The sequence below is a fragment of the Ruditapes philippinarum genome, unplaced genomic scaffold, assembly GCF_026571515.1.
Source record: "Ruditapes philippinarum isolate M1 unplaced genomic scaffold, ASM2657151v2 ctg1010_1_1_1_1, whole genome shotgun sequence".
Lineage (NCBI taxonomy): Eukaryota > Metazoa > Mollusca > Bivalvia > Venerida > Veneridae > Ruditapes > Ruditapes philippinarum.
This window is the reverse complement of record NW_026852812.1, coordinates 103,457-127,392: the sequence shown is the minus strand read 5'-3', so window position 1 is coordinate 127,392 and position 23,936 is coordinate 103,457. Positions and strand designations below refer to the sequence as shown.

Sequence of the window (23,936 nt, the reverse complement as noted above, 5' to 3'; positions counted from 1 at the left end):
AAAAAAAATCACTGAGTCCTGGATTAATTTAAAAATAGCTATTTTTCACCACATTGATAATAGATTTGTTTTAATTATAGAACCCATTTGAATTCCCTTCCATGGTATAAATTACAGGGTTAGATACACTGTTTATTTTGATTTTAATATGTCAATAAGCTGATAGTTTGGGTGTTTGTTTTTTTTTCAGGTCCTTTAAAGGACAGTCCTAACTTGATCTGCACACCTCATTCCTCATTCTACAGTGAGCAAAGTTTGACCGAATTACGAGAAATGGCTGCTGGAGAGATACGACGGGCCGTTGTTGGTCGTATTCCAGACAGTTTACGAAACTGTGTCAATAAAGAATATTTTACCACCAATAAATCAGGTATAAATCGTTATTTAGATATCATTTCTTGATAAGGTGATATAACTAGATAAGTATATTAGATATCTTATCATACAATGTCACTTATAAAAAAATGTGACGTAACTGATTTGTGATTCTGTGTATCACTGGCGTCTGATATAAATTATATGTGTGATGTCTTTTTACAATATCTAAGTGTCGCTGATATTTCTGATTCATTTAGCTTATTGTCATGCTTGCAATTTCAACACAGTTTTCATAAATTCAGACACTTTGGATTCTTTCATATGCGGGAGCTATCCAGCTAGCTTATGGAATCTCAGTGGTTCTACTTAAGTGTTGGCTGATGCGTGAAATAAAGCTGGAAAAATTTCCTAGTAATCTTTAGTATGGTGGATTGATAGGCGAAATATGACTTAAAATGAGCAGAAAAAGAAATGGAAAAACATGATAAACAGGACTATATGGTCTATAATTTGCTCATGCTCCAGAACTTAAGACTTTTTAATATGTTAGTGAAAGTATTGCATACAGAATTCTCTGTACAGATATTCTAAAGTATAGTGTTTATCTTTCATTGGAGAACTGAGATAAATTTTAGACACAGATTGATAGAGTCACTTATAATTAAAGTTTTTGAATATTAATTGATTGTTGAATTGGTAATGGGTACTGCATTATTTTTCTAGTTCAAAAAATGTCCATCATTCTCTTGTAGAAAAATCAAGATAGTAATTAGTTGAACTGCCTATTAGAACTAGTTTATTTGGGAAACAGACAAAAGCCATCCCGTCCAAAAATGACAAGGCGGACAAAAGACCTCCCTTAACAAAAATATATATTTTACTGTATGTTAAATACCTGTTGTTTTTGCACTCAACATATTAAGATTGTAATCAACTATTTGATGAAACCTTTGCATAAAAATTATCTTACCAATGTAATTTGTTTGTTATAATTGTAGCTGCTAGCAGTATGCGATATGCCTTTCCGGGATACCCAGAGAGTATGAATGGTGGAGGTGGCTACCCATTCCCGAATCCTGCCGCTGCTGCAGCAGCAGCCAGCCTCGGAGTTCACTCAACAACAATGGATGCACACCCACCCGTCTCACACAGTACTCCTCATTCAACGCCTCATTCTACGCTCCCAGAATCGGGGAACCACCTGTCAAAGCCAGAAAGTTCAGATGTTCATTAATACAGTATGCCATTTTCTCTCCCCTTAGACATCTTCATAGTGAAAATATCATTCACACAAAAGCATAGTTTTTTTTCATCCTCATTTTTGTAACAGGATTTTTTTTAAATTTTTTTTTTGCAAAGTATAGACAAATTGTTTGGGTCAAAGTTTTATTAGATATAAACTTTGTGTACCAGATTATGTGACTATTGTTTTGAGAGACGAGATGCCATGTGAAATTTAGTGCAGAGCAGTTGGTGATGCGAAGGATATATTCAGCTGAAAACAATGGCGGGAAGTTGCGGGGGGACCTCGCCATTTTGTCTTGTACTTAAATAAACACTTGTGAAAGTATTCCGTGGACATTTGTGTATGTGTAAATCATTGAAGTTAGTTATTAGTTGGCCATTTATAATCAAACTTTCTGTACGTCCTTACTTGATATGATGAGAAGATTTATATGGGGACAACATTAATTACTACAGAAAGTAGACAATTAATTGAGCTAAATACAGTACCAAAAGTAAATTTGTTTTATGAGAGATTAATTTCTACATAGTTTGCACCACAGTTTTATAAGAAGACATTTGCCGATAAGTTCCGTAGACCATGACAGAAGATGTTCGACAGTTACGTTCTTTAAGCAGCTGATGGCATGAATGTATTGCAACAACTTTTTTCTTGCTGATATAAAAAAAATTAAGATTTTAAAAAATGCGTCAAAATATTTACTCTCAAATTGAATGTGTCAATTTTTGATGTTTTTGTTACATGCCCCAGATATTCTTAGATTTTCTGAGAAGGGACGCAGATCTTCAATAATTTCCGATTTTAACTTAATACATGTAGGGCGGGCTCGTATATCTATTTACAATGAATGAATGTGAAATTTATCGTAACACAAACAAAAATTCATTCAAGGGCCTACCTCGAAAAGACTTTTGTATTACATATTTTATCAACAAATGAAGCTGCTGTTATTATTATATCACAGGCTTGGTCTGTTAAATTTTTATTAAATTTTTTTTTTACTTTTTTCATTTTTTTCCCTTTCATTCGAGTTCCCTCTGCCAAATTTACATGGAGACTTATGAAGTACATCAGATTTGTGTCAACAATATCTTTTTTTCTTCTTCTGGTTTCCGGTTATTGTCTTTGATTTACAATGAGTAGTTTGAATTTGTCGTGGGGACCAGCTGAACTAAATGTCCATAAATTTGCATTCTTTGTGTCAGCATTATTAATTCTTGCAAATTTTTTTGTTGTATTGTTTTCTTATTTCCTCCCTTAACTAGGCAGTGATAATAAACCGTTGTAATGAGTATTAAATCTTCTTTTTTTTTGTAGAATCTGAATTTTTTTTTTCTGTCATATTCATCTAGCTTCAGATTTTTAGTCACAATTTATTTCACAGGCATGTTAAATATGTTTGTTCGACACTGATTACATATCTTTTACACAATGAGAAATAACGAAAATGATTAAATATATATGTTAGTTTATGAAAGTTCTGCACATGGAAGTAAGAAAATGTCTTTTTTAATAAAAGAAAATTCATGATCTTTATTACATGCAAGTTAAAAAATTGTTGAGTTTGTTACATGCAACTTTATATAAAATGATTATTACATGCTACTTAGGAAACTGTGTTTTGTATAGCATCTAAGTTGTTAAAACTTTGTTTGTTTCATGTCAGTTTGGAAACTATGGTTCACATCTAAGTTCATGAACTTACTTTATAACATACAAGTAAGGAAACTATTGTCTGTTTACATGCAATTTTATTTTACTTGCAAGTTAATAAACTTAGTTTATTATGTGGAAGTTTGGAAACTGTTCTTTTATGTCTATTATGCCGTTCTTGTAATGATGCTTTGCTAAAATAATTTTTGAAAGTTAAGTGATTAGTAATTACGGAGTGTGAAAACATGTAAATTTTTATGCATATGTTCTAAAATAAGTTTGATCATGAATGGAAATTATTAAAATGGGTTATAGAAGTTATGTGGCTGTTTATAAATGAAGACATTGACTTGAAAACATATTGAAAAGAATTCAAATAGGTAATAAAAAATGCAAATAAGTAAATTGTTAAAATGTTTACCCTTTCAATATTACTACAGCATAATTCTATGTTTTCATTCTGTTAGATTGTTCTTCAGTACACATTTAATAGTGCTAACTTGTTGAGATCTCATTCATAAGCTCGCCTGTTTCGAAGAAAAAGTCGAGCTGTTGGGAATGCTGTTGTTGTCGTCGTCCTGTAAAAGTAGCTCCATTTATATTCAAACATTTTAAAAGTTATCAGCATGAAACTTGGAATATTTGTGTATCTTGACAAGGTTCAGTAGTTAGACAAGGGGCATAATTCTGAAAGCTATATTTTTGTAGTTATACCCCTTGTATAGTTTTGTGTCAAAAGTGGTTACTTTAACAGACGAGCGTTAACACCGCATGCAGTGCTCTTGTTTTAATACATACGTCTTATAAATTCATCATATATCTTTGGTTTACCATCATTTGACAACGAGGAAAGAAATGTGTTATAATTTCATTTCTTTTAGAGGGTTTTTTAAACGATTAATTTATACTAATTTGGAGAAGCACCAGACCAATGGCAGGTTGGTGATAGTATGAAAGTGCCATTGTGTGTATAAATTTATGTTTAAGATGGCCACTGACTTCTTTCACCATGAAAATTGAAAAGTTTTTGCATGTCCTTTCCAGTGCCAGAATTTCTAAAGTTGATTACTTTTATGAAAAATGTAAAATTTTGTTCCATGCATTATTCTTTGCAAAATGTTAAATTTACTTGTTTTTATCTTTTTTTTCTTTATCTAATTTACTCTAATGTGAAATGGAAAAAGGGAACACAAAAATAATTTCTTCAAAGTCAAATACTGTGATGCCAAAGTGTGGAAAACAGCTTTTTTGATGGTTTAATATCATTTGTTGTTTTTTTTTATCATTTATTTCATGCACTATATGTTGGAAAAAATGATTAATGTTAAAATATGTTCAAGAAATCAAAATGTTTGTCAGTTATGTTATGAAACAATTTTTTGCATATGTTTATTTCCATTTTTTTTCCCCCGGTCACACGCATCAAGTTGGATTTTTTTTCACGGCCACATCATCTATCATCATACGCATTATGTACAGATTATGAAGTTTATTTCTAAAGTGCTTCATGAATTGTTTGTTTTTGTAACATATTTTGTATTATAATTGATGACATTTGAATTCTGAAGCTATATTGCCATGGGAACGTAATATACATGAGACATACAATAAAACATTGTAACAAAAACTTGAATGGTTTGAATTGGCTAATACAGGAACTGTATAAAGTGTGCAATCTTATCAACATTAGTTTTATTCTTTCATTTTCCAATAAAACTTTGGGTAAATTTTTAATATTCTTAGGATTTTTTTTTCTTCCGATAAAAAAAGGGTACTAGGCACTCTTCAACTATGTGGTAGCATAGGTCTGTTACCAATGGTTAGCACTATTGGGTTATAAATTTGGACGTGAATTTTGTTTTTCTTTCTTTCCTTTTAATGTGTACTGTTTCAAATATTGTAAAAATTTGTATTTTGATGGCATTGTTATATTTCAAATTGATCTGAACTTCCCCCCCTCGCCCCCCTGTAGATGTAGATAATATTATGTAAACTGGTGTTACGAGGTACTATTATGCATAGACAATGTTTACTGATGTTGTCGTAAACATTTCATTTTTTAAATACAAAAAAAACGACGATAAAATTTTTGTATTAAGTATTTTGCTCTACAAACTTGGTATAAATGAAGTTTATAATTGGCTGCAAGTATGTTAGGACAGTGAGGGAGGAGGGTATCTGGAAAAAAGCTGGCTATTTTACTGTTTGACGACGATGACTTTGTATTAGCTGGTGTAATGAAGGTGAATGATAAAGGTCTTGCGGAAGTTTTATACATGTACATGAATTATTTTCATCACCAACTTGAATACACTAATGATACAAGGCCTCAAGGTTATAAAAAATTTAACTTATCTCTTGTCTTGAATCTCAGGTATTTCATTGGTCAACATACATCTTATGTCATATTCTGACCAATCAAATGCCTAAGATAAGAGTTTGAGCTCAGAGAATTTCTTTATAACCGCGGACCAAGGTTGTAAATGCAAACTGTGAAAAGCTTATTTAAATAAGTTGGAAGTTAAAATTGTAAAATGACATTTTAAGCCCTTTTTTTCTTTGAATATGTAACCTACGGGCATAATTTGGATGAATTTTAAAACCATAAACAGATGGAAATAGGAAAAAAGATGTACAATTTTGTATTTTGAAGTCCCTATTTTTTGTTTTGTACAAGGCTATTTTTGTAAACAGTTACTGCTTTAACTACACAGCCCTGTGAAAAGGCGAATCTGTTTCTTATTTTTGCATTGAATCATTCATGGTGTATATGTATTATATGAAGTTGAGTGTATATGTATTAGCGGTGCTATCATTTCATGTATATACGAGGCAGCAAACAGGTGTTGTAAAAACATTAGCAAAACCATAAGACAAGATAAATGTTGAAAATTCTATAAAAAAATTTTACTTGTGTGTTTTTTCGTTTCATTTTCATACCAGTCTCATGCAATTGGTGATTTTAGGAAAAATTATCACTAAAATTACTAAGTTTGGAAGTAAAAAAGCTGGTGTAAGTTCAATCAGACTTCTGCATGATTTTAAAGAAAATTTCAGTTAGGGAAGAAGCCATATATAAGTGTCTGTTATGTATGGTAAAAAAATCACTGGTTGCTATTAAGAAAAAACAATCTTATTATACTTAGTAAAGTTTTTTTTGTTCTTAAAGGGTAAAGTGAAATTTTCGGATAAATCATGATTAAATTGATTTTTGTTTTGTAGAGAGATCAATAGATAAAAGAATCATTTAAATGTTTTGCTAATGTTTTTGTAACACATGTACAGCACCGTTAGGCAGATGATATAAATGTAAATTTCTTTGTGTGTGTAAATGGTCATAAATGTTCTGTCACATTAAGTTAAGAATTTCATTGCTTTTACAACCTACAGAAATAGTTAACTATTTCTACAAATGGACAGATTTTGCTTGTAATTCGTTTTATATTTGAAGCAAGTTTACAGGATCTGAAATTTGATTGGTAAGCCAAGTTTTGTTTAAGTAAAAAAATTGCCATTTGAAGTACTTTCATGTTAATCCAGTAAATTTGTTGTACTGATGTCAAGAATTGAATGTTATTGATGACACACAGTACTTATTAATATGCTTTATAAATCTTGACTGGTCATCTTCCTGTAAAATTGATACAGACTGGTTATCTGTCAGTAGACTGGTTCACTAGAATGGTTATTCTGTTTGTGTAGGTTGTAGTAATGAATCTTGGTACCAGACCAATGTATAGGTAATCATCATATCATGTGCAGATTATGATGTTGGAATAATTCAATAAACATTTGTACAAAGTGAACAGTTTGTTTTGTTTTCTTGTTTCATTTTGATGTTTTAGCAAAAGAAGTTCACTTAATGTTCAACCAGTTGACAAAATAAAATTGGACTTTACTAATATGAACTGTTATAAGATCAAAACAAACTACTTGTTTGGTTTTACAGCACACAGAGACAAGGTCATGGCACTGAAAGAGGAAAGAGAATTTTGGCTAACCTCTGGTGTTGTAAACTTTAAAGCAACACAAGGGGTCAAAATCACCTCACCTGCTGGAGCTAAGAGATATATCGACTCCAGTAATTCTTACCCATTTAGTCCCCCTTACGAATCACGCATGGATATAAGGTGGCTCCAATTCTTATACCTCAACCCGTAAATGCAAACCTTCAGCCACAAGATATACTAATCTTATAAGTTTGATTACGAGAGAGGTTACGATGCTTATAGAACCACAAAGTTGAAGCATAATCAAAATGACACTAGACAGAATTCTTTATAAGAGATAAATGTGAGTCCATAGAATACCTAGAAAATGAAACCCGGAAATATTTCCTTACATCCTTCTGGCTTCATAATATTCAGTTAAAATTCAACCAAGGAAGCAAAATATCTAGGGGTGGGCCTTAAGTCGAGGCCTTTCATGGACCAAGCGTATCAACAAGATAACACGACAAAATGTAAAAGCAAAGAAGCTGCATAAGAGCCAAATTCGAGTACTGCTTAATTTTGCATCCATGGCAAAATGTTTAATTTAGAAGGTAGTACATGTAGCTACATTTATTAACATCGATGTCCAAAATGATATCTGACTAACACTTGCGAACAGCAGCGGAACATCAATGCTGCAATACAAGAAATCTGAACTACTCACCTATTTATTCATGGACGCAATACCACCTAAATTCCTTTCCCCATATAGTAGCATACGTCAGTGGATTAGTCTCCCCTTAACCGTCAGCTAAAACATCTTTGGCTTAAGGATTGACTATTTCTATAAATTCTATATCTTTTAACTGATATTCTTCTACAAGTTTAATTCTCTTTTTTTTTCTGTTGTAAATTTGCATACAAACCTACATGAAACCTTTTATTAAGAGATCCCTGAAAACGCGCCTGCTGCTCAAAATGAACGTGTAAGTATTGTCTCAATAAAAAGACACGAACGTCTTGTGCACGGATAGCCTGTGCATCACACTCGGCCTTTCCTCATGTATTCGAGTGTGTTCCCTCTCCTTTGGGATTTAAAAAAAAAGTGAAAAGAAAACTGATACGTGCAGAACCTTGCGGTCATGACGCTTAGAGCCATATATTGCAGTCACTATATGAAAGACCTTGGCAGCCAGAGTCGCTTCAGAAGCTTATTCACGCTTTGGAGCATTGATAACGGAGATTCCAACGCTCGCTATTAGCCAGTTTTGGATAAATGTCAACCTCGTTGGCGTTGCATAAATTTTAGCTTTATCATTTGAAAACACAAAGATAGGCATATAATAAATGAAGAATATACAAAATAAGGCATGCCAAACAGTAGCCGAGCAGTGTGGTGGCGAGCGTCAACTGACAATGAAGCTGTCTGTATAATACATAGTATTTCCTCGGAAATAAGACGAATTTAGTTTTTCTTAACTCTGTACACTCATATAGATTCTACGTTACTTTCTTGAAAAAAGAGTTATTATTATTATTATTATTAGATCTATTATTATTATTATCATCATCATTATTATTATTATAGCTAATTAATATTAGAGCTATTATTATACAGTGCCTCTCAGTTTAAGTATTTACTGCTATAGAATTACATGTAATTTAAACAATTGAAAATTATATATAGAATAACATTTTGTAATTCAAACAATCTTCGACTATACAGTCAACCAAACATGTACCAAAAATAAAGGCGCGCAAACGTACACTTTCAAACGTCGTTGCTAAGGGTTTATTTTTCGCGCCAATTTGACGTGTTGTAAATCGGTCTCTATATCCAATGAAATAATCTGTAGTTCTTTTATGGATCGCTTTATAATTTCGTTCCAATAACTTTTGATAGAGACTCGGTCGTAAATCTGACATGCTTATTATAATCTGCAATACACAGGGATTAACAACTTGACAAGAAAACAGTCATAAGTTGAAGAGTGGAAAGAAAACAAGTTAGTAAACAGGAATAAAACTTCGTGAATAAAAGCAGAAAAAAGGAATAATGGCACGGGGTCGCAGACACGTACCGCCGGCGACGGAAGTCGGCACTTGGGTTAGTATTGTTTAGTTTTTTAGTTTCATTTCTTGTTAATACAATTTATAGATCTACAAATAAGTTATAACAAATCTTTTCATCTTTTAAATCAACTTTTCTTTTTATAAAGCTATTTATGTATAAAATATTGGGATCAATTTATTCATGTTTGCGTTTTACAAGGAATATTTAATAAATAAATGAATTTATCTATTAATATAAGAGCAATTTACAGCAAACTTTGTCCCGCAATAGATAAGAAAAGGGAAAACAACAAAAAAACTACATGTATATGAATTTACCTAGGTATAGATCTAACCATAGTGACTATTTATTAGACATTGACTTTGCCACTTAAGTATAAAGCAAACCATTAGAATGGTCAGCCTATCTATTTATATATATATATTTTTTAATTTCAGTATTTTGTTATTGAAATCAATTAAAATGCTAACGGTTCAAGGCAGGTCAAAACCATTACACAAAATGTACAGGATAAAGATTCACATATCTTTGTTGAATTTATTTTATAATCGTCTAACAATAATAAAACATTCCAGTTTAAGTTACACAACCATTTTGAAAATGTCAAATCTTCTACTTATCTGCCAAATTACCTTTCATAAGATACATAATTAATAATCCTACTGCTTTATACAACAATAGCGGCTTTATTATAAAGCCTATCAAAGTGACATTTACCCCTACAATTTGTAAAAGGAGACGATAGTTAAAATAAAACTTTAAGATTTTTCCCTCAATAAAGACATGTACATTTTCTTCTTTTTGTGAAATATATGGACACAAACTGTTATAATTGTGAAAGCGTTTTTTTTTCTTCTTAAGAAAACTGACCAAACTTTATAACAAGTGTGTATTTTTGAACTGACCGAATTATTTTTTTTCAAGATAGTTTTTGTTTTAAAATGTGGACTAAATCTCGAATTGAGTCATATAAAATGCTATTTTTGGACCTGTCAGTGGCAACGCGAAAAAAGTATTGAATTCACTTGCATGATTGGCGGAAAAATGCCAATACTATAGGATCGGTAAAAAAATCACGGATATTATTTTGAAAAAGAACGACCCCTTGAAAGTAATGAAAACAAAATCCTATTCACACTTAACTCCCTTAGAATGATAGAATTTTCAAAGGACCTTATATATTTTTATAGTTATAAAGATCGTTGACAGGTTATATGGCCCTATATAAACGGCTATTTGTAAATATAACCCGAGCCGCTAGGCGAGGGTTATATTGCAAACAGCCGTTTATATACGGCCATATAACCTGTCAACAATCTTTATAACGAATTTATAATACAGCAAACATCATTTTTTAGAGAAAAAAATTAAGATTTGTTCATGAATCGACAACAGCCGTGTATATTATTAGTTATAAAGATCGTTGACAGGTTATATGGCCCTATATAATCGGCTATTTGTAAATATAACCCGAGCCGCTAGGCGAGGGTTATATTGCAAATAGCCGAATATAAACGTCACGAATATCCAATGAAAAACGACGTTACAAACGTTCAGTATTATAAAAAAAAACAAATATAGCTGTCAAGAATGATTGGTCTTAACGGTTCCATGTTCGAACCTAGGCCTCCTTTCAGTTGGGTTTTCCTCAGTATATTCCATCTCTTGAAACCTATTTCAACGGTTAGGGATTTCGTTCCTTTGTCTTTGAGTGTATCAATATCACATCAAGTGTTTGTTTTATATACCTATCAAATACAAAATGTATAGTAAATCACAAAAAGTCGAGGGTTTTGTTACCAATGTGTTTACATTAGATCGATCTCTGTTGATTTTGTTTCGGAAAATGTTTGAACATTGAAATTTGCCAAATTCATTAAACTAATGCTCGGCTTAACTTAGGTTCACTTCTACTTCGATACGTAGTAAATCAATTAGCTGCCATTGTACCTTTATCCTTTGAAAACTTATTAACAAGTGATCCGATGCTCGAGTGATACCAAGTGAAAATTTCCTCACAGCCTTTCCTGCAGGAAACAGTATTTCTTCGATTATATATTCGATCACTGTAATCTTTTGATTGTAGTCACGTGGCAGTCAAGATTTTAAGAAAAATCTTTAGCCTGGAAGTTATTGTGTCTGCCTCTCAACCCAGGGATCTCGAGTTCGAGCCTTACCCGTGTCACGATCATGTTTGAGTTGCCTCAACACCAGATCCATGAGGTCCAAGGTTATTAAGAAATTGTTCAAGCTCAGTCAGATCTCAGGTATTTGAATGGTCAGGAAACCGAAACAAAATGTACACTGACCAATGAAAGTCCTGAAACAAATATCATAACCAATTTGACTCACAGCGGTTCAAATAAACACAGTGCAGTTAAAATCATATACAAGTATTTATATTCAACATACTATTTAGTTAATTAATATCGGATGTGTGGGGTACTGCCGAAAGTCTCAATACTGCTCAGTAATGCTCAACTAATACAATTTTACGGACAATGATAGTAAAGAACGTTTACTAAAACAGTGAATTAATTATTTGGCTGGTAGCTATATCAATCACAGCATATGATATACAGTGAGTGAGATTGTTTATATCTCATTGACAAGCTCAATAAAGAGCCTTTTAATTACTGCAACACTACAGCTAAGGAGGGTGCTCTTTACCTTTTCAGTTCCAACACAGAGGTGCACATTCAGCTAGCCACGTTCAGCGACAGGACGCCACAAGCACAGGTTCAATGTTGTCAGCACCGTTCAGGTCATCGTCTGCACACTATCCTATGGGACCGCCACCAAATTTTCAATCAAAATCAGATGTAAGTTAAATTATGCTACATTAGTTTAAACAAGGTGAATTCGCGTCAGCAACAAACACTAGTCACTTCTTCAAAGACTCTAGGCGCGACATTCAAATAATCAACGCGCATTTTAATCTCTCAATTAGTTCTTTGTTAATGACTAAATTATCGAGTGCTTATGACTTATTTAGCTGACGTGAAATACCAATAATTACCATACGTAGACAACGCACCAAGACGTAAAAACGAAACGTAACGAAACTGACAGCTTGTTTATAAGTACCCAGGCTTTTAAAGAAATATTTTGTGTAGACAGTCAAAACTCAAAATTTCTAGCATAGAATTGACACCATGGCAAAAGCTAAAAAAACAAATTGTTTCCCGCTGAGAGCTTTATATTTGCAAATAGACAAATATTTAGAAAGGAAATTCGATTCTTCTGCTTCCACTTAAAGCAGCACGCCTCCAGATGCATGCTTATTTTCATGAAAACATTATGAAAATATATTTTAAAGTAAAATATTGAGAAGTAACCCAAAGGAAGCAATTTACACAGTACAAACATGCAGCACTCATGTTATAAATACTCATTTATCTCTCATTACATGTAAATTATTACGTAATCTTGAATCATTTTACTTTTTTTAAATCTTAGGACATTTTTCTCAGGTTTTATTTTATTGAATATTTTGGCTCATCTGGAGGCATGCAGCTTTAAACAGATTACAAACTTATAAGGCATACAAAATGAACGCTATGTTGCAAAATTAAAACTCATTTGCAACAAAAAAGTCGATCATAAATCAATCGCCCCATTTACCGTTCTTTCAAATAGAGACAGTTCGCAAACAAAACCATTAGGCATGAAAGAATATATACATGCAGTAGTTTTGAAATATAGGCATAGTTTTTGCCAGAAGGCGCATGTAAGAAATTTTATATTTTTTCAATGCGTTTAAATATTTAAACAACGATAAACTGGCTTTCGGTTAAAGCGATAAGAATAAACATTTATATTAAATTAAAAACGAAAATCCCTCATAATCCGTAATCGATTTTTCCTAACCAAACAAATGTCAGCTAAACAAGGTGCACAGCGAAATTTATAATGACTGAAAACGACTGTTTAATTTAGCGCTAGCGCTAAACGTTTACGTTGTGTGTTTGAATCTCGGTCTGACATTTTGTCAGTTATCATTGTATACATATAAAGAGAAAACTTATTAAAGGAACTCAACTGACTTCTAAATGTCACAAAACATGAAATTTGAATTTCTTACATAAATCAGCAGGGGCACATAAAACAGAAAGATGTCAAAAGATAAGTAAGAAATATTCTTAGAAATAAATTGAAAATCGTATTTTTGTGCTTAATTAAAGGAAAAGCACTTTTTAAGTTTGACTTATTTTTTGCAATAAGAATACAATGTAATTATTCTGGAAAAACGGAGTGAGCGAATGATCTGAAATTTTGCACACAAATTATAGGTTTAAATCTCCATCAAATGGAACATTAATATAAAAACAATATTTTCCAGTCCAGTCAGTTAAAAAAAAACCTCAGTGGAGTCGCTTTTAAGAGATATCAATTAAACTTTATACTCGAAATACAGTACAGTCGGAAGATTAGTCAAATTTGTCTCAGAACATAATTCGAAAATATCCGACTAGCATATCAGATGGACCGGGAGTTTTAAACACAAGTTAGTCCAGTATATTTGGACGTTACCATACGGGCTTGTTATAGTTTTCTTTGCCAAGAAGTAAAACAGTCTCAAAGCAACGTCATATTTTTAGGACTAAACCCAAGTGTGATTCCATAGATTCGTGAACATGTAGATTTTATCGTTGTTTTCTTTTTTTAAAATATATGTAGAGAAAGAAAATGAAATATTTACACAAGACTGGGTACACAAACTGGGTACACAAGACGTAGCGTTATTCTGCACGCGCCAACGTAACGGCGGCAACATGTTAAAGCCGACTACAAGCAGCAATCTCTAATGTTAATCAATCTAGTACATCTTCAGCTGAATTTCCGGCAAAATGATTCCAGAAAGAGTTTTTTTTTAAATAATATTTCACCAACTTCCGGTGATCAATTTATCTTATCGCTTTGTGCTTTAACTTTATCAGTGTCAACGTATCTTTTCGTTTGAAATCATTTGTTACTCCACGGTTGTCTACTTATGAAATATCTACCCCTTGTTGTGTATCAATAGTTTGACGATCTTCAATGTGAAAGATCCGAGATAAGTTTTTAAGTGCTTGTATAAAGGATAACAAAGCTACCAATGTGCGACAATAAAATGTAATATCCGACAGGTTGGCCTGATGATAATCTCACATAGTGCCCAGTAACCAGGGATTCCACGAGAGTTCGCTCGTTCAAACACACATTGGTGATCTTCTTTAAACGCAATATAGCCCATGAATATAGTTATATCTTTTTTTTTGAGAAGCGTATTTTGAAGTGAAATTATTAATGAGAAATCTGTGAAATAAATTCATATTGAAGTTTAGCATAATTAATAGTGGGACGATATTTGTGCGTTTGTGTTACCGTAAAAAGGGAAGTTTATGTTGCTGTAAATTACAATTTCACAGCTTTTGGATGATACAAAATGTCTTATTTTTGGAACGATAGGCCAAATTCTGGCAAGCGCCCGGTAATACCTTTTTTATATTGAACTTTTTTTCTGTAAAACGTGCCATGTGTTTCACGAATTTTCGTTCTTGAAAGTGAAACTTTTAAATTGGGAGAGCATGTTCCTTGTTTTGCTAAATTTCAAGTAAATTTATACGGTCGATCAAGTTATAGAAAATAAAAAAAAACTATTCTTTTCAGTTCTGTATTAGGCCTATTATTAATGAGTATTCATTAATTTTTGTATTTGCAGATAAATTACAGAGTTTCCAACAAATTTTCTGAACATGACAACCGGAACGCATTCCAGAATCATGGAGTTTATTTTGGCGATGTAAGTTATATTTGCAAAATGTTGTTTTGTTTTTTTTAGTAAAAAAAAATGTTTGTGGGTAATAAAACTATATTAATTTTCTGTCAGGAGTTTCTTGCACATTATTTATGATAAGATTACTGATATCTAAAATGACTAAATACATGTCCGTGCATACTATTCTGTGACAAAGATAGATATATGTAAAAGCTTTGCGAAAATTGTAAGAAAATTGGACTGGTGTTTTTGTAAAAAATCTGCCCACAAGGAAACCTGCTCCGTGGGTCTGTGGTTGCTATTTCTAAACACACATAAAAAAACACCTTAATTTTAATTAAGACCATCTTAAAAGTGTCAGTAACTATATTGTTTAGGATTACACAAGTTCGTGTATACGTCCATCCTGGATGTACCGCTCAGGGTATGATTTGGTAAGAATCCCATACAAAGTTTTTGGTTTTCCTGGACAGAAGGCATTGCACTTAACGTTTACCATTTAGAAAAAATAGTCATACCAAATAACTGCAACGCACTGAAATTATAGTCATACATTAAAGTATATTCAGTGTTGGGAGAGGAGAGGAGACGAAAAGATATTGGAGTAACATTATACGCTAAAATATCATGGGTTTTGGACAGTAGTTATCCCATAGTATTAGATATCATCCTGAACACAAGTTGAATTATTTCTATGCACAGATTATCATATCAGTGTTGAATAAATCATGTCTGGGTTAAATTCATCATGTCTGGATTTAAATCATCCTGTGTAACTTATAATTCTCTTGCCTGGATTTATAACACATAAATCATCATGTCTAGGTTAAAATCCTCTTGCCTGGATTTATAAACACACAAATCATCAAGTGTAGCTTATAATTCTCTTGCCTGGATTTATAACACATAAATCATCATGCCTAGGTTAAAATCCTCTTTCCTGGATTAATAAACACATTAATCATTATGTCTAGGTTATAATCCTCTAGGCTGGATTGATAAAACAAATAAATCATCATGTCTAGGTGCCTGGATTTATAACACATAAATCATCATGTCAAGGATATAATCCTCTTGCCTAGATTGAGAAGACATTGATCATTATGTCTAGGTTATAATCCTCTTCCCTGGATTTATAAAACACATAAATCATCAAGTCTAGACAAAAAATTTCCATGTCTGGTTTAATTATGCCTTTTTTTTAAATCATTAATATGTTAAAATCATAACCAACATGTCAGGGTTTCAAAAAATCATGTCTAGGTTAAGTATTATCACAGAAAACACACTAACAATAGTGATTTATTCAAAAGGCACTTATTTATAGCTTAAAAATAATCAGTGTTGGTACAAGTCATCAAGTTAGAGTAAAAAACTCCATATTGGTTAAAAAATCATCTAAGAATAGTTCAGAGGTGAAAATAATAACCTCTAGGTTATAAATGGACATATTAAACTGAGGTAAAAACTAAATGGACATAACTTGGCTTAAAATAATCATATCTTAAACTAAACATCATATTGATTACAAAGCCACCATAAAGAGGGTAAAATCATGTCTATGGTCAAAACAATCATGTCTAAGTTGAAAATCTACACAACTGGAGTAAAGATAATTATGTCAATGATTAAATGAAATAAGTTAGTTGATAAATTGATAAATCATCCAGACAAAGCAGTTTCCAGACAAATGTTTAAAGACATGTTTGAGGAAACTGACATGCACTCTCACAGAAAAAAGGTTATTTTGAAGTGTAATCATATTCATTTGGGGAAACAAAATGCTGGCCTCTACAGACAGGCTTTCTAAAGGATGCCTTTATTCAGAAGTACAATCTTCAGCCAGTTGTCTTTATTCAGAAGGTGTCTTTAACACAGTGTCTTTATTTAGAAGTAGTCTTCAGCACAATGTCTTAACTCAGAAGTAATCTTTGACATAGTGTCTTTATTCAGAAGTAATCTTTGACACACACTGCATTTTCATAGAAGTTTTTGGCACATAAATCAGAAGTGGCCTTTTAGAACAGGTGTGACATGTTTCCTTCTTTAAGAAATTTTTTTCTTTTTTAAAAAGTGAAACTATTGAAAGAGATAAAAATTTAAGTAAAGTGTATCATTTACTTATAACAGACTTATCTTTGAACATTTAAAAAAAATCTATATATGAAATAGATATATTTGAAATAGCAAAGGTAGCATACGTAACACATGGTGTTACCTGTCTTTTTAAATGCTTGTAAATCTATTTGTAACTTTATACCAACCTTGGATAATCAATATCTGTATTGAAATAAATTTTAAAAGTCTATGCACTTAAATATTGAATAACTTAAGACCTATTTTATCTTACCGATTATTTATGTACATAAAGTGCTCTTTACAAATCTATGCCCGATAATCCAACATCTAAATATATGGGTAAACACTTCTTTAAACCTTTTTCAAATGGATATCAAACCATTTAACACGTTTGAAAAGAAATTTATCACAAAATAAATAATTAAGTTTAGTGTTAAATAGATTTTGTACATTTTATTTGTCTAAATAAATGGTATAAAATATCAAAGTTTTTCAGGTTAACCTCATGAACCTTTCCCTTTTTTAAGTTTAGAATGTAACGAAAGTAATTCATGTTTTTCCCTTAATAAGAAAATATTTTGCACTGAAAAATTTAGGGCTTAAATAATGGTTTTATTTGAACAAAAGTTGTGGAGCCATGGCCAAGTGGGTAAAGTGACTGCCTGTTAACCCATGGTTTGTGGGGTATGTGTCTTACTTCAGTGGGGAGGGGGTAATAAGTGCTTTTTCTAACCTTGTACCAGTACTGGTTGCAATTCCATGGAGCAAACTGTCTTGTTCATGATAAACATGTATACACAAAAAAAAGAACAAAAAAACAAACTTTGCTTCTCACTCAAGCCAAAAAAATCAAACTCAAAGACACATTTATGCCTCAGAAACATTTTTTTTTTCATTCTTTAGAAAGGTCAAATATGTGATTTATAGTGTTTTAATAATGGTTAATAGCATGTAAGATTGTTATCAACTGAAGAAAGTAGCACTGAATGTGAAATTGATTGTCATAAAAGTTAAGTAAAATGTAAAAATAGTATTTTGACAGGCATACAAACTACTTAATCACTATTACTGCACTAATTGTCAAAAAGCAACAGAAGCAAAAGATGGTTAAGGTAATTGGCCAATGAGTAAATATTTAGAAACAATAACACAACACCAAAAATAAAAAAAAAGCTTTTGAGAAATAAGAATAAAAACATTCATTGGCATTCTGGGCCTTTAAAAATCAAATGTGAGAAATGGATTACAGAAATTGATTTAAAAAACCTTGTGTAATTCTTTTTGGTTACGGAATTGACTTGAAAATGAATTCACCTTTTTTTTTTAAAGTAGGATGAACAATTGTGAACAGTAGAATGCATAACCGGAATAACTTAATCATTTCTGGCTAGCAGGCTTTACAAAAGATACAAAATTTTCCCGATAATCATATTGAATACAAGAGGCACTTCAATAGCTTTAGATATTCAGTTGCTTTGAATAAAATATTTCAATATTTATAAAAGCTGTCAAAAACTGTATGGTATTTTGTACAGTATTGTTGAAGTTAAATTTATATAATAAATTAATAAATTTTCAATTATTTTCCAACATATTGTTCGAATTCTGTATTGCGTGAGTGCACAGATTCAATGGCTTTAAAAACCTTCGTATAGATTATTTTAATACAATCTTGTACAATTTGTCTTTTTATTTTCCCTTACCAAGTTGGAGCTGAAAGTAACAAGCTTTTGCTACCTGGCCAGCCTGTACATCAGTGCAGTCCGACCAGTCTGGGTACCATTGGCAGACAATTATCTTTAATATTTCATCTTTATGAACCCAATATTGTTAATAGAGTTAAAAAAATAGAAAAAACAATCAGACTTTATATTGATTGATCACTCTAAGTGTCAACAGCATTGAGTGATTTAAAAAAAAATAGAATAATGCTTTGCAACTGTATTTTTGTGTAATAGATATAAAATTTGTCTTCAGATAATATATTTGAACATGCTCACATTTTTATTAGATCTACATTGTATTTTGCATCTTGTTTTGTGACATTATATATTTAGTCTTATTATTATAGTATGGCAGTAGAATTGTGTTGTACTAAAATGTTACACTGCTTCTAGAGTTGTGATACCGTAATCTGTCATTTCTTTGTAAAGCTTGTTCTTACATTCAAGACGACTTTACATTGCAGGGTCAAAACACACGCCATCTTGGCCGGAACTTGATAGATCCCCATCTTCGTCTTCATAGTACAGGTAAAGATTTCTTAAAGCATTTGGGGCGCGAAGTAACCGATTACAGCTACAACTCTACATACAACAAATCGTATCTGGGAAGAGACACAGAGGAACCTCCGAGATGTCGTAGATTCCCTAAATCACTTCAACCAGCAGAGCAGGGAACCATTCCATTGTCAACAACAACAACAGCCTGGTTACCGTCTGCAGCACCCCAGCACAAAACAGACACACAGGTTTTGGCAGTGAGCCAAGAACCGTTTCTAAAGCATAATCCGTGGAAATATTCTTACCACTCAAAGAGAAATGTTTATCCACCATATGAACGTCGGTCCGAACCCATCATAGACAATATGTTTAACAGATACGGAGCCGCTTTTAATTCTAGTTCAAATTTCAATTCTACTGGATTCAGTGGACTTAGTGGTCTTGAAACAACTGGTTGTAGTTAGGTTATTAATATGTATCTTTGTTTTTGTTTAATTTTTTCGTTTAAAAAATCTTATTGTTAAGTCAAATGTTAAGTGACTCATGACTGATACATGGAATTGTTTAACTGTTGTATGTTGTAAAATATCAAGTATTAACAAAACAGACATATCTTTTTTGTTTTTATAACATTTAATAATGGGTAAAATTATAATTGCTTGTATATGAAGGATAAAAAAACATCTTCTGTTATATATCATTATTGAACACATCTTCTTTTTGGTGCCATCTGATCATAGTCTGCACTGTTCAGTCAATATAAATTTTCCCTAAAAATGATGTAGCAAGGTTATGGTTAGCATAGTTAGAATTAAGACATGGACTTATAGGTAAATAGCATGGTTAGGCTTATAAATGGATCATAGATAAAGCAATGCATATAATCCTCAGGTGCATGTTTAGTTTTGGTCAGATTTATGTTGCACCAACATTGTAAATTTCATGAAGACTTTCAAACTTTACTGGTGGAGGAAGACCTCCGGTTCCTCATCCATGCATTTTTTCAGGCATAAACAAACTGGCACCCGAGTAGGACCACTAATATTAGATGTAAGCTTGCTGGATCAGGACAACTCTCAAAGGAAATGACTATAAATTCTACATATATTTTGATATACATATATACATGCATCTTAAACTATGCTAATACAATCTTGATTATGACAAATGAAAACATAATTTCAAGGTAAATAACTGTAACATGATTTTGTCACAGATTTTATATAGTAGTCTCCCTTGCGTTGTAAACTATAGACAAACAGTGACAAATCGTTCATATTTTAAAAGGGGAATTACTGTGACTCCATCTTATCACTGCTGTGCATATTTATATAGTTATCTCCCTTGTATTGAATTTTGCATACATTTCATAAAAAATTAAAGTATTCTCAAGGGAAATAACTGTGATCCATTTAACAATTATCTCTCTTGTAAACAACACCATCAGATTTTCACTTACTTCATTTAAAATAATGTAACAATATGATAACAATGTACTAATTATTACATCATCTTTAGAAATCAGTGGTTACAATAACTTGTTGTGGTACAAGTTAAACAAGTTAACTTAAAAAATAAGAAAATATTAGTGTTTTTTTATATAAAAAAAACAACAAATATTTTCTTATTTTTTAAGTCCAGTAAGCCTTTTAGCAAAGTGGCCAGCACCTTTGTATACATCCCTCAGCAATTTACGATGATATTTGCCTAGAGGAGTCAAAGAGGGATCATCAGAGTCGGAGAAATACATAATTTCCATCTTCATAATCGTCTCCTGTAGCTCTGCCATCTCACACTCTATAAAGTGGCCGCAGATTTTCAACAACCAGTCATATGATAGACAAAAGTTTGGTGTTTCATAATCAATTGTAGTCTTCATATTATTTTGAACTTCTTTAAGCTTTTCAATCACATCTCTATACCTCTCCAGGCGAGTTTGCATGGCAAAATTGTCATTTTGAAAATTGTCACTATTTGCGACCCTGTTACCGGAATTTTCCAATCTTTTCGATTGAGTTGACGATACGTCGTAAAGTTCCACATTTAGCAATTCCGACAGAATTTCATCATTTTCAGGCATTCTTTTGTCAGAGTGATTTCCTTCATGTCTGTTATGTAAAACAGCTAAGTAGGAATCAGGATTCAAAATGTGCTGGATGGTAGACTTGCGGAAATGTATCGATCTTGTACGCATGTCCGACTCAAGCCCACTTTCTTGATTAATTCCACTAACATTTGCACTGGTCGAAATATTTGACTTATTTCTGAAAGAATCATCCAGCTGTTGTAACAGATCATCGTCATCTAGTGTGTTAACATCAAAATCGAGTGGAGCATCATTTTGTCCGTTTCCATACAAAATATGATCACTGGCGGTTGACTGGTTGTCCTCTGGGTTTTGGGACTTCCATCGTTGAGATAATTCCCTGATTGGTTGTGCTATAGACTCTTTAAATGTCCTGTCGTATAACTTTACTGGAAATAGAAAACACAAAACATTTCAAATTATGAATTAACAATTCAAACTATTTGCAAATCCCATAAAGCCCAGTCCATTCATTTTAAAAGATTCAGGAGCACCCCAGACATTCGTCACAATATAAAAACAAGAGACACTGTTTGACGGGGGCAATGCTCGACTTTAAAAAAATATTTTAAAGCAAAGAAATAAATGGTTAAAACGAAAAATAAAACGCAGCGAAAATTCCTTCCTTTACTACCATCTACACATTAGGGTTGTTCATCCCTGCAAAATCTGCCATCCGGTTAAAGAGGAGTTGCGTTCACAAGATTTCGGGACGTACAGACAGACGTGCGGACGGAAGTATGGACAAGTGCAATGCTATATGCTCCCACTTTGTGGGGGCATAAAAAATTTAACAGGTCTGAAATACGATGTTTCATTTGGACATACATCAAACAAGTGTTTGACATGATTCTATGAAGAGGGCATGTTTAATTCAAGTTTAAACATACCAAATGCTATTTTTATTCCAAAAACAGCAAGCAAGAACTGTAACTGAAGATACATGAAGTACATTAATTTATATCACTACCCATTATTAAAACTTGAATGAAAACATCACTAGAATTTTCTATCAGCACAGAAACTTTATCAATGATGCGAAGACAAATCTCCCCATGTTCAACCACAGGCATGCGGCACATTAACTTTGCCATGCCAATATTGGTCAAATTATCATAAAATAATCATCCCTTGATTATCAAGTACAGTCTAACTTACCCATGCGACCACGTGTACAAAATAACTACCTGCACCCATTTACTATATATATTTCATTCTGAATCATCCCTTGTAATAAACAGGAAGTTTTTTCTAAAATACAGAATATATTTTCATCTCATGGCTACGGCAACACTTGAAATATTTATTTGTTAAATAACTTGATGAAAATAAATCCTTTATTTATAGCAAAAACTATCCTTTATATATTTAATAAAAAGGGAATGCTATGTGAATGAAATCAATGCCCAATGGATCACTTAAAAAACAATAGCAGGATGATATTTTGTTCCGGAACATCGTCTTTTGTGTAATGCATGTAAAAATAACAGGGGCATTTTCTATGTTACAACTCTTTCGAGAGCTGAATATAAAATATTAATAATCAAAAAATAATTTTACCGTTGAACAAATTTTTATTAGATATAGCTTTAAGTCTGTTTAATAATTTTGTCATGGACAGACTTAATTATTTTGTCATGGAAAATCTTTCTGAAACAAACATAAAAATTCAGACAACAAATAACTTGAAATTAACTTTTTAACTTCTTTTCCTTCTAAAAGTAATCCATAGTTTGTACAAAGGCAGAACTTTTTTTTATTGTTTTATTCCCAAAGAAGGGGATGATATCAACTAAACCAGTAGCTCGTTTAATTTGGTTCAAATTTTCCCGGCTGCCCGAGTAATGATATCTGTCATATGTTACAGTTCGAATCGGAATACCCGTTTTGACGGTATCCCACCCATTTGGCAGTAACAAGGCTTGAGTCTGATTGATTCTGATCTGAACCGCAAACACACGTCAGATTTTTTTCTTGCATATTCTATCATTTTTTAAATTTTTTCTCTCAATAAAACAATTTTTGTCATGGAAATTAATGTCATTTCTTATTTCAACTTGTTCATTTATAACTTATTTCAACTTGTTCATTTATAACTTATTTTAACTTGTTCATTTATAAAATGTACTCAAATGAAGCCAATGTATAGCATGCAGCTTGTCTGTTAACACAAACCAGGCACTGAAACTATTTAGTATTAACCTTTGGTAAATTGCATATTGCATATTTGTAGACAAAATAATGACAACATACACTTCCACAAAAGGATGAGTGCTGAAACTGAAAATTAAAATTTTTTCCAACATTCAAGATAGATAACTTTGTTCAAAATCATTGAACCATGGCCAAATTCAAACTTGAACTTATTCCTAAAATGTATCTATATGTCAAATTTGAGTTGAATGTGTACAACCATTGGGAAGATAATGAACGAAAACTAAAAATTTCTGATTTTTTTTCAAAGTTCAAGAGGGATCACTCTGTCAGCTATCATCAAACCATGACCAAATTCGAACTTGACCAGTGTATTCTTATGACATGTCCATATTTTAAATTTGAGTTGAA

General features: G+C 32.1%; 3 protein-coding genes across 11 annotated transcripts in view; 2 read left to right on the top strand and 1 right to left on the bottom strand.

Annotated features, from left to right (window-relative positions):
* LOC132725116 (C-terminal-binding protein-like) overlaps window positions 1-7,023 on the top strand; it is a 38,681-nt gene extending 31,658 nt beyond the window's left edge. For all 8 annotated transcript variants that reach the window (XM_060710196.1, XM_060710246.1, XM_060710239.1 and 5 more), the window contains exons 9-10: window positions 191-370; window positions 1,317-7,023. In XM_060710196.1, the coding sequence (XP_060566179.1) occupies window positions 191-370; window positions 1,317-1,552 (416 nt within the window). In that variant the 3' untranslated portion in view covers window positions 1,553-7,023. The remainder of the gene's footprint in view (window positions 1-190; window positions 371-1,316) is intronic.
* A 1,947-nt stretch (window positions 7,024-8,970) lies between these two features.
* On the top strand, window positions 8,971-19,891 carry LOC132725111 (uncharacterized). Of its 2 annotated transcripts, XM_060710175.1 has the most exons (4): window positions 8,971-9,256; window positions 11,902-12,045; window positions 14,928-15,008; window positions 19,252-19,891. In XM_060710175.1, exons 1-4 carry the CDS (start codon window positions 9,206-9,208, stop codon window positions 19,747-19,749), a joined length of 774 nt encoding a protein of 257 aa, XP_060566158.1. In that variant the 5' UTR covers window positions 8,971-9,205; the 3' UTR covers window positions 19,750-19,891. The 2 variants fall into 2 exon arrangements, with proteins under 2 accessions (XP_060566158.1, XP_060566168.1); XM_060710185.1 differs by lacking the exons at window positions 8,971-9,256; window positions 11,902-12,045 and adding an exon at window positions 14,194-14,696.
* An 813-nt stretch (window positions 19,892-20,704) lies between these two features.
* LOC132725199 (TATA box-binding protein-associated factor RNA polymerase I subunit B-like) overlaps window positions 20,705-23,936 on the bottom strand; it is a 64,134-nt gene continuing 60,902 nt past the window's right edge. Inside the window, exon 13 of the mRNA XM_060710287.1 lies at window positions 20,705-21,760. Within this exon, the coding sequence (XP_060566270.1) occupies window positions 20,910-21,760 (851 nt within the window). The 3' untranslated portion in view covers window positions 20,705-20,909. The remainder of the gene's footprint in view (window positions 21,761-23,936) is intronic.

Excerpts from the sequence above, each read along its gene's own strand:
- LOC132725111 (XM_060710175.1), top strand. The coding sequence starts at position 9,206 with ATGGCACGGGGTCGCAGACACGTACCGCCGGCGACGGAAGTCGGCACT. Across the intron at positions 9,257-11,901 it reads CGACGGAAGTCGGCACTTGG|TTCCAACACAGAGGTGCACA; the intron begins GTTAGTATTGTT and ends TTACCTTTTCAG. Across the intron at positions 15,009-19,251 it reads ATGGAGTTTATTTTGGCGAT|GGTCAAAACACACGCCATCT; the intron begins GTAAGTTATATT and ends TTTACATTGCAG.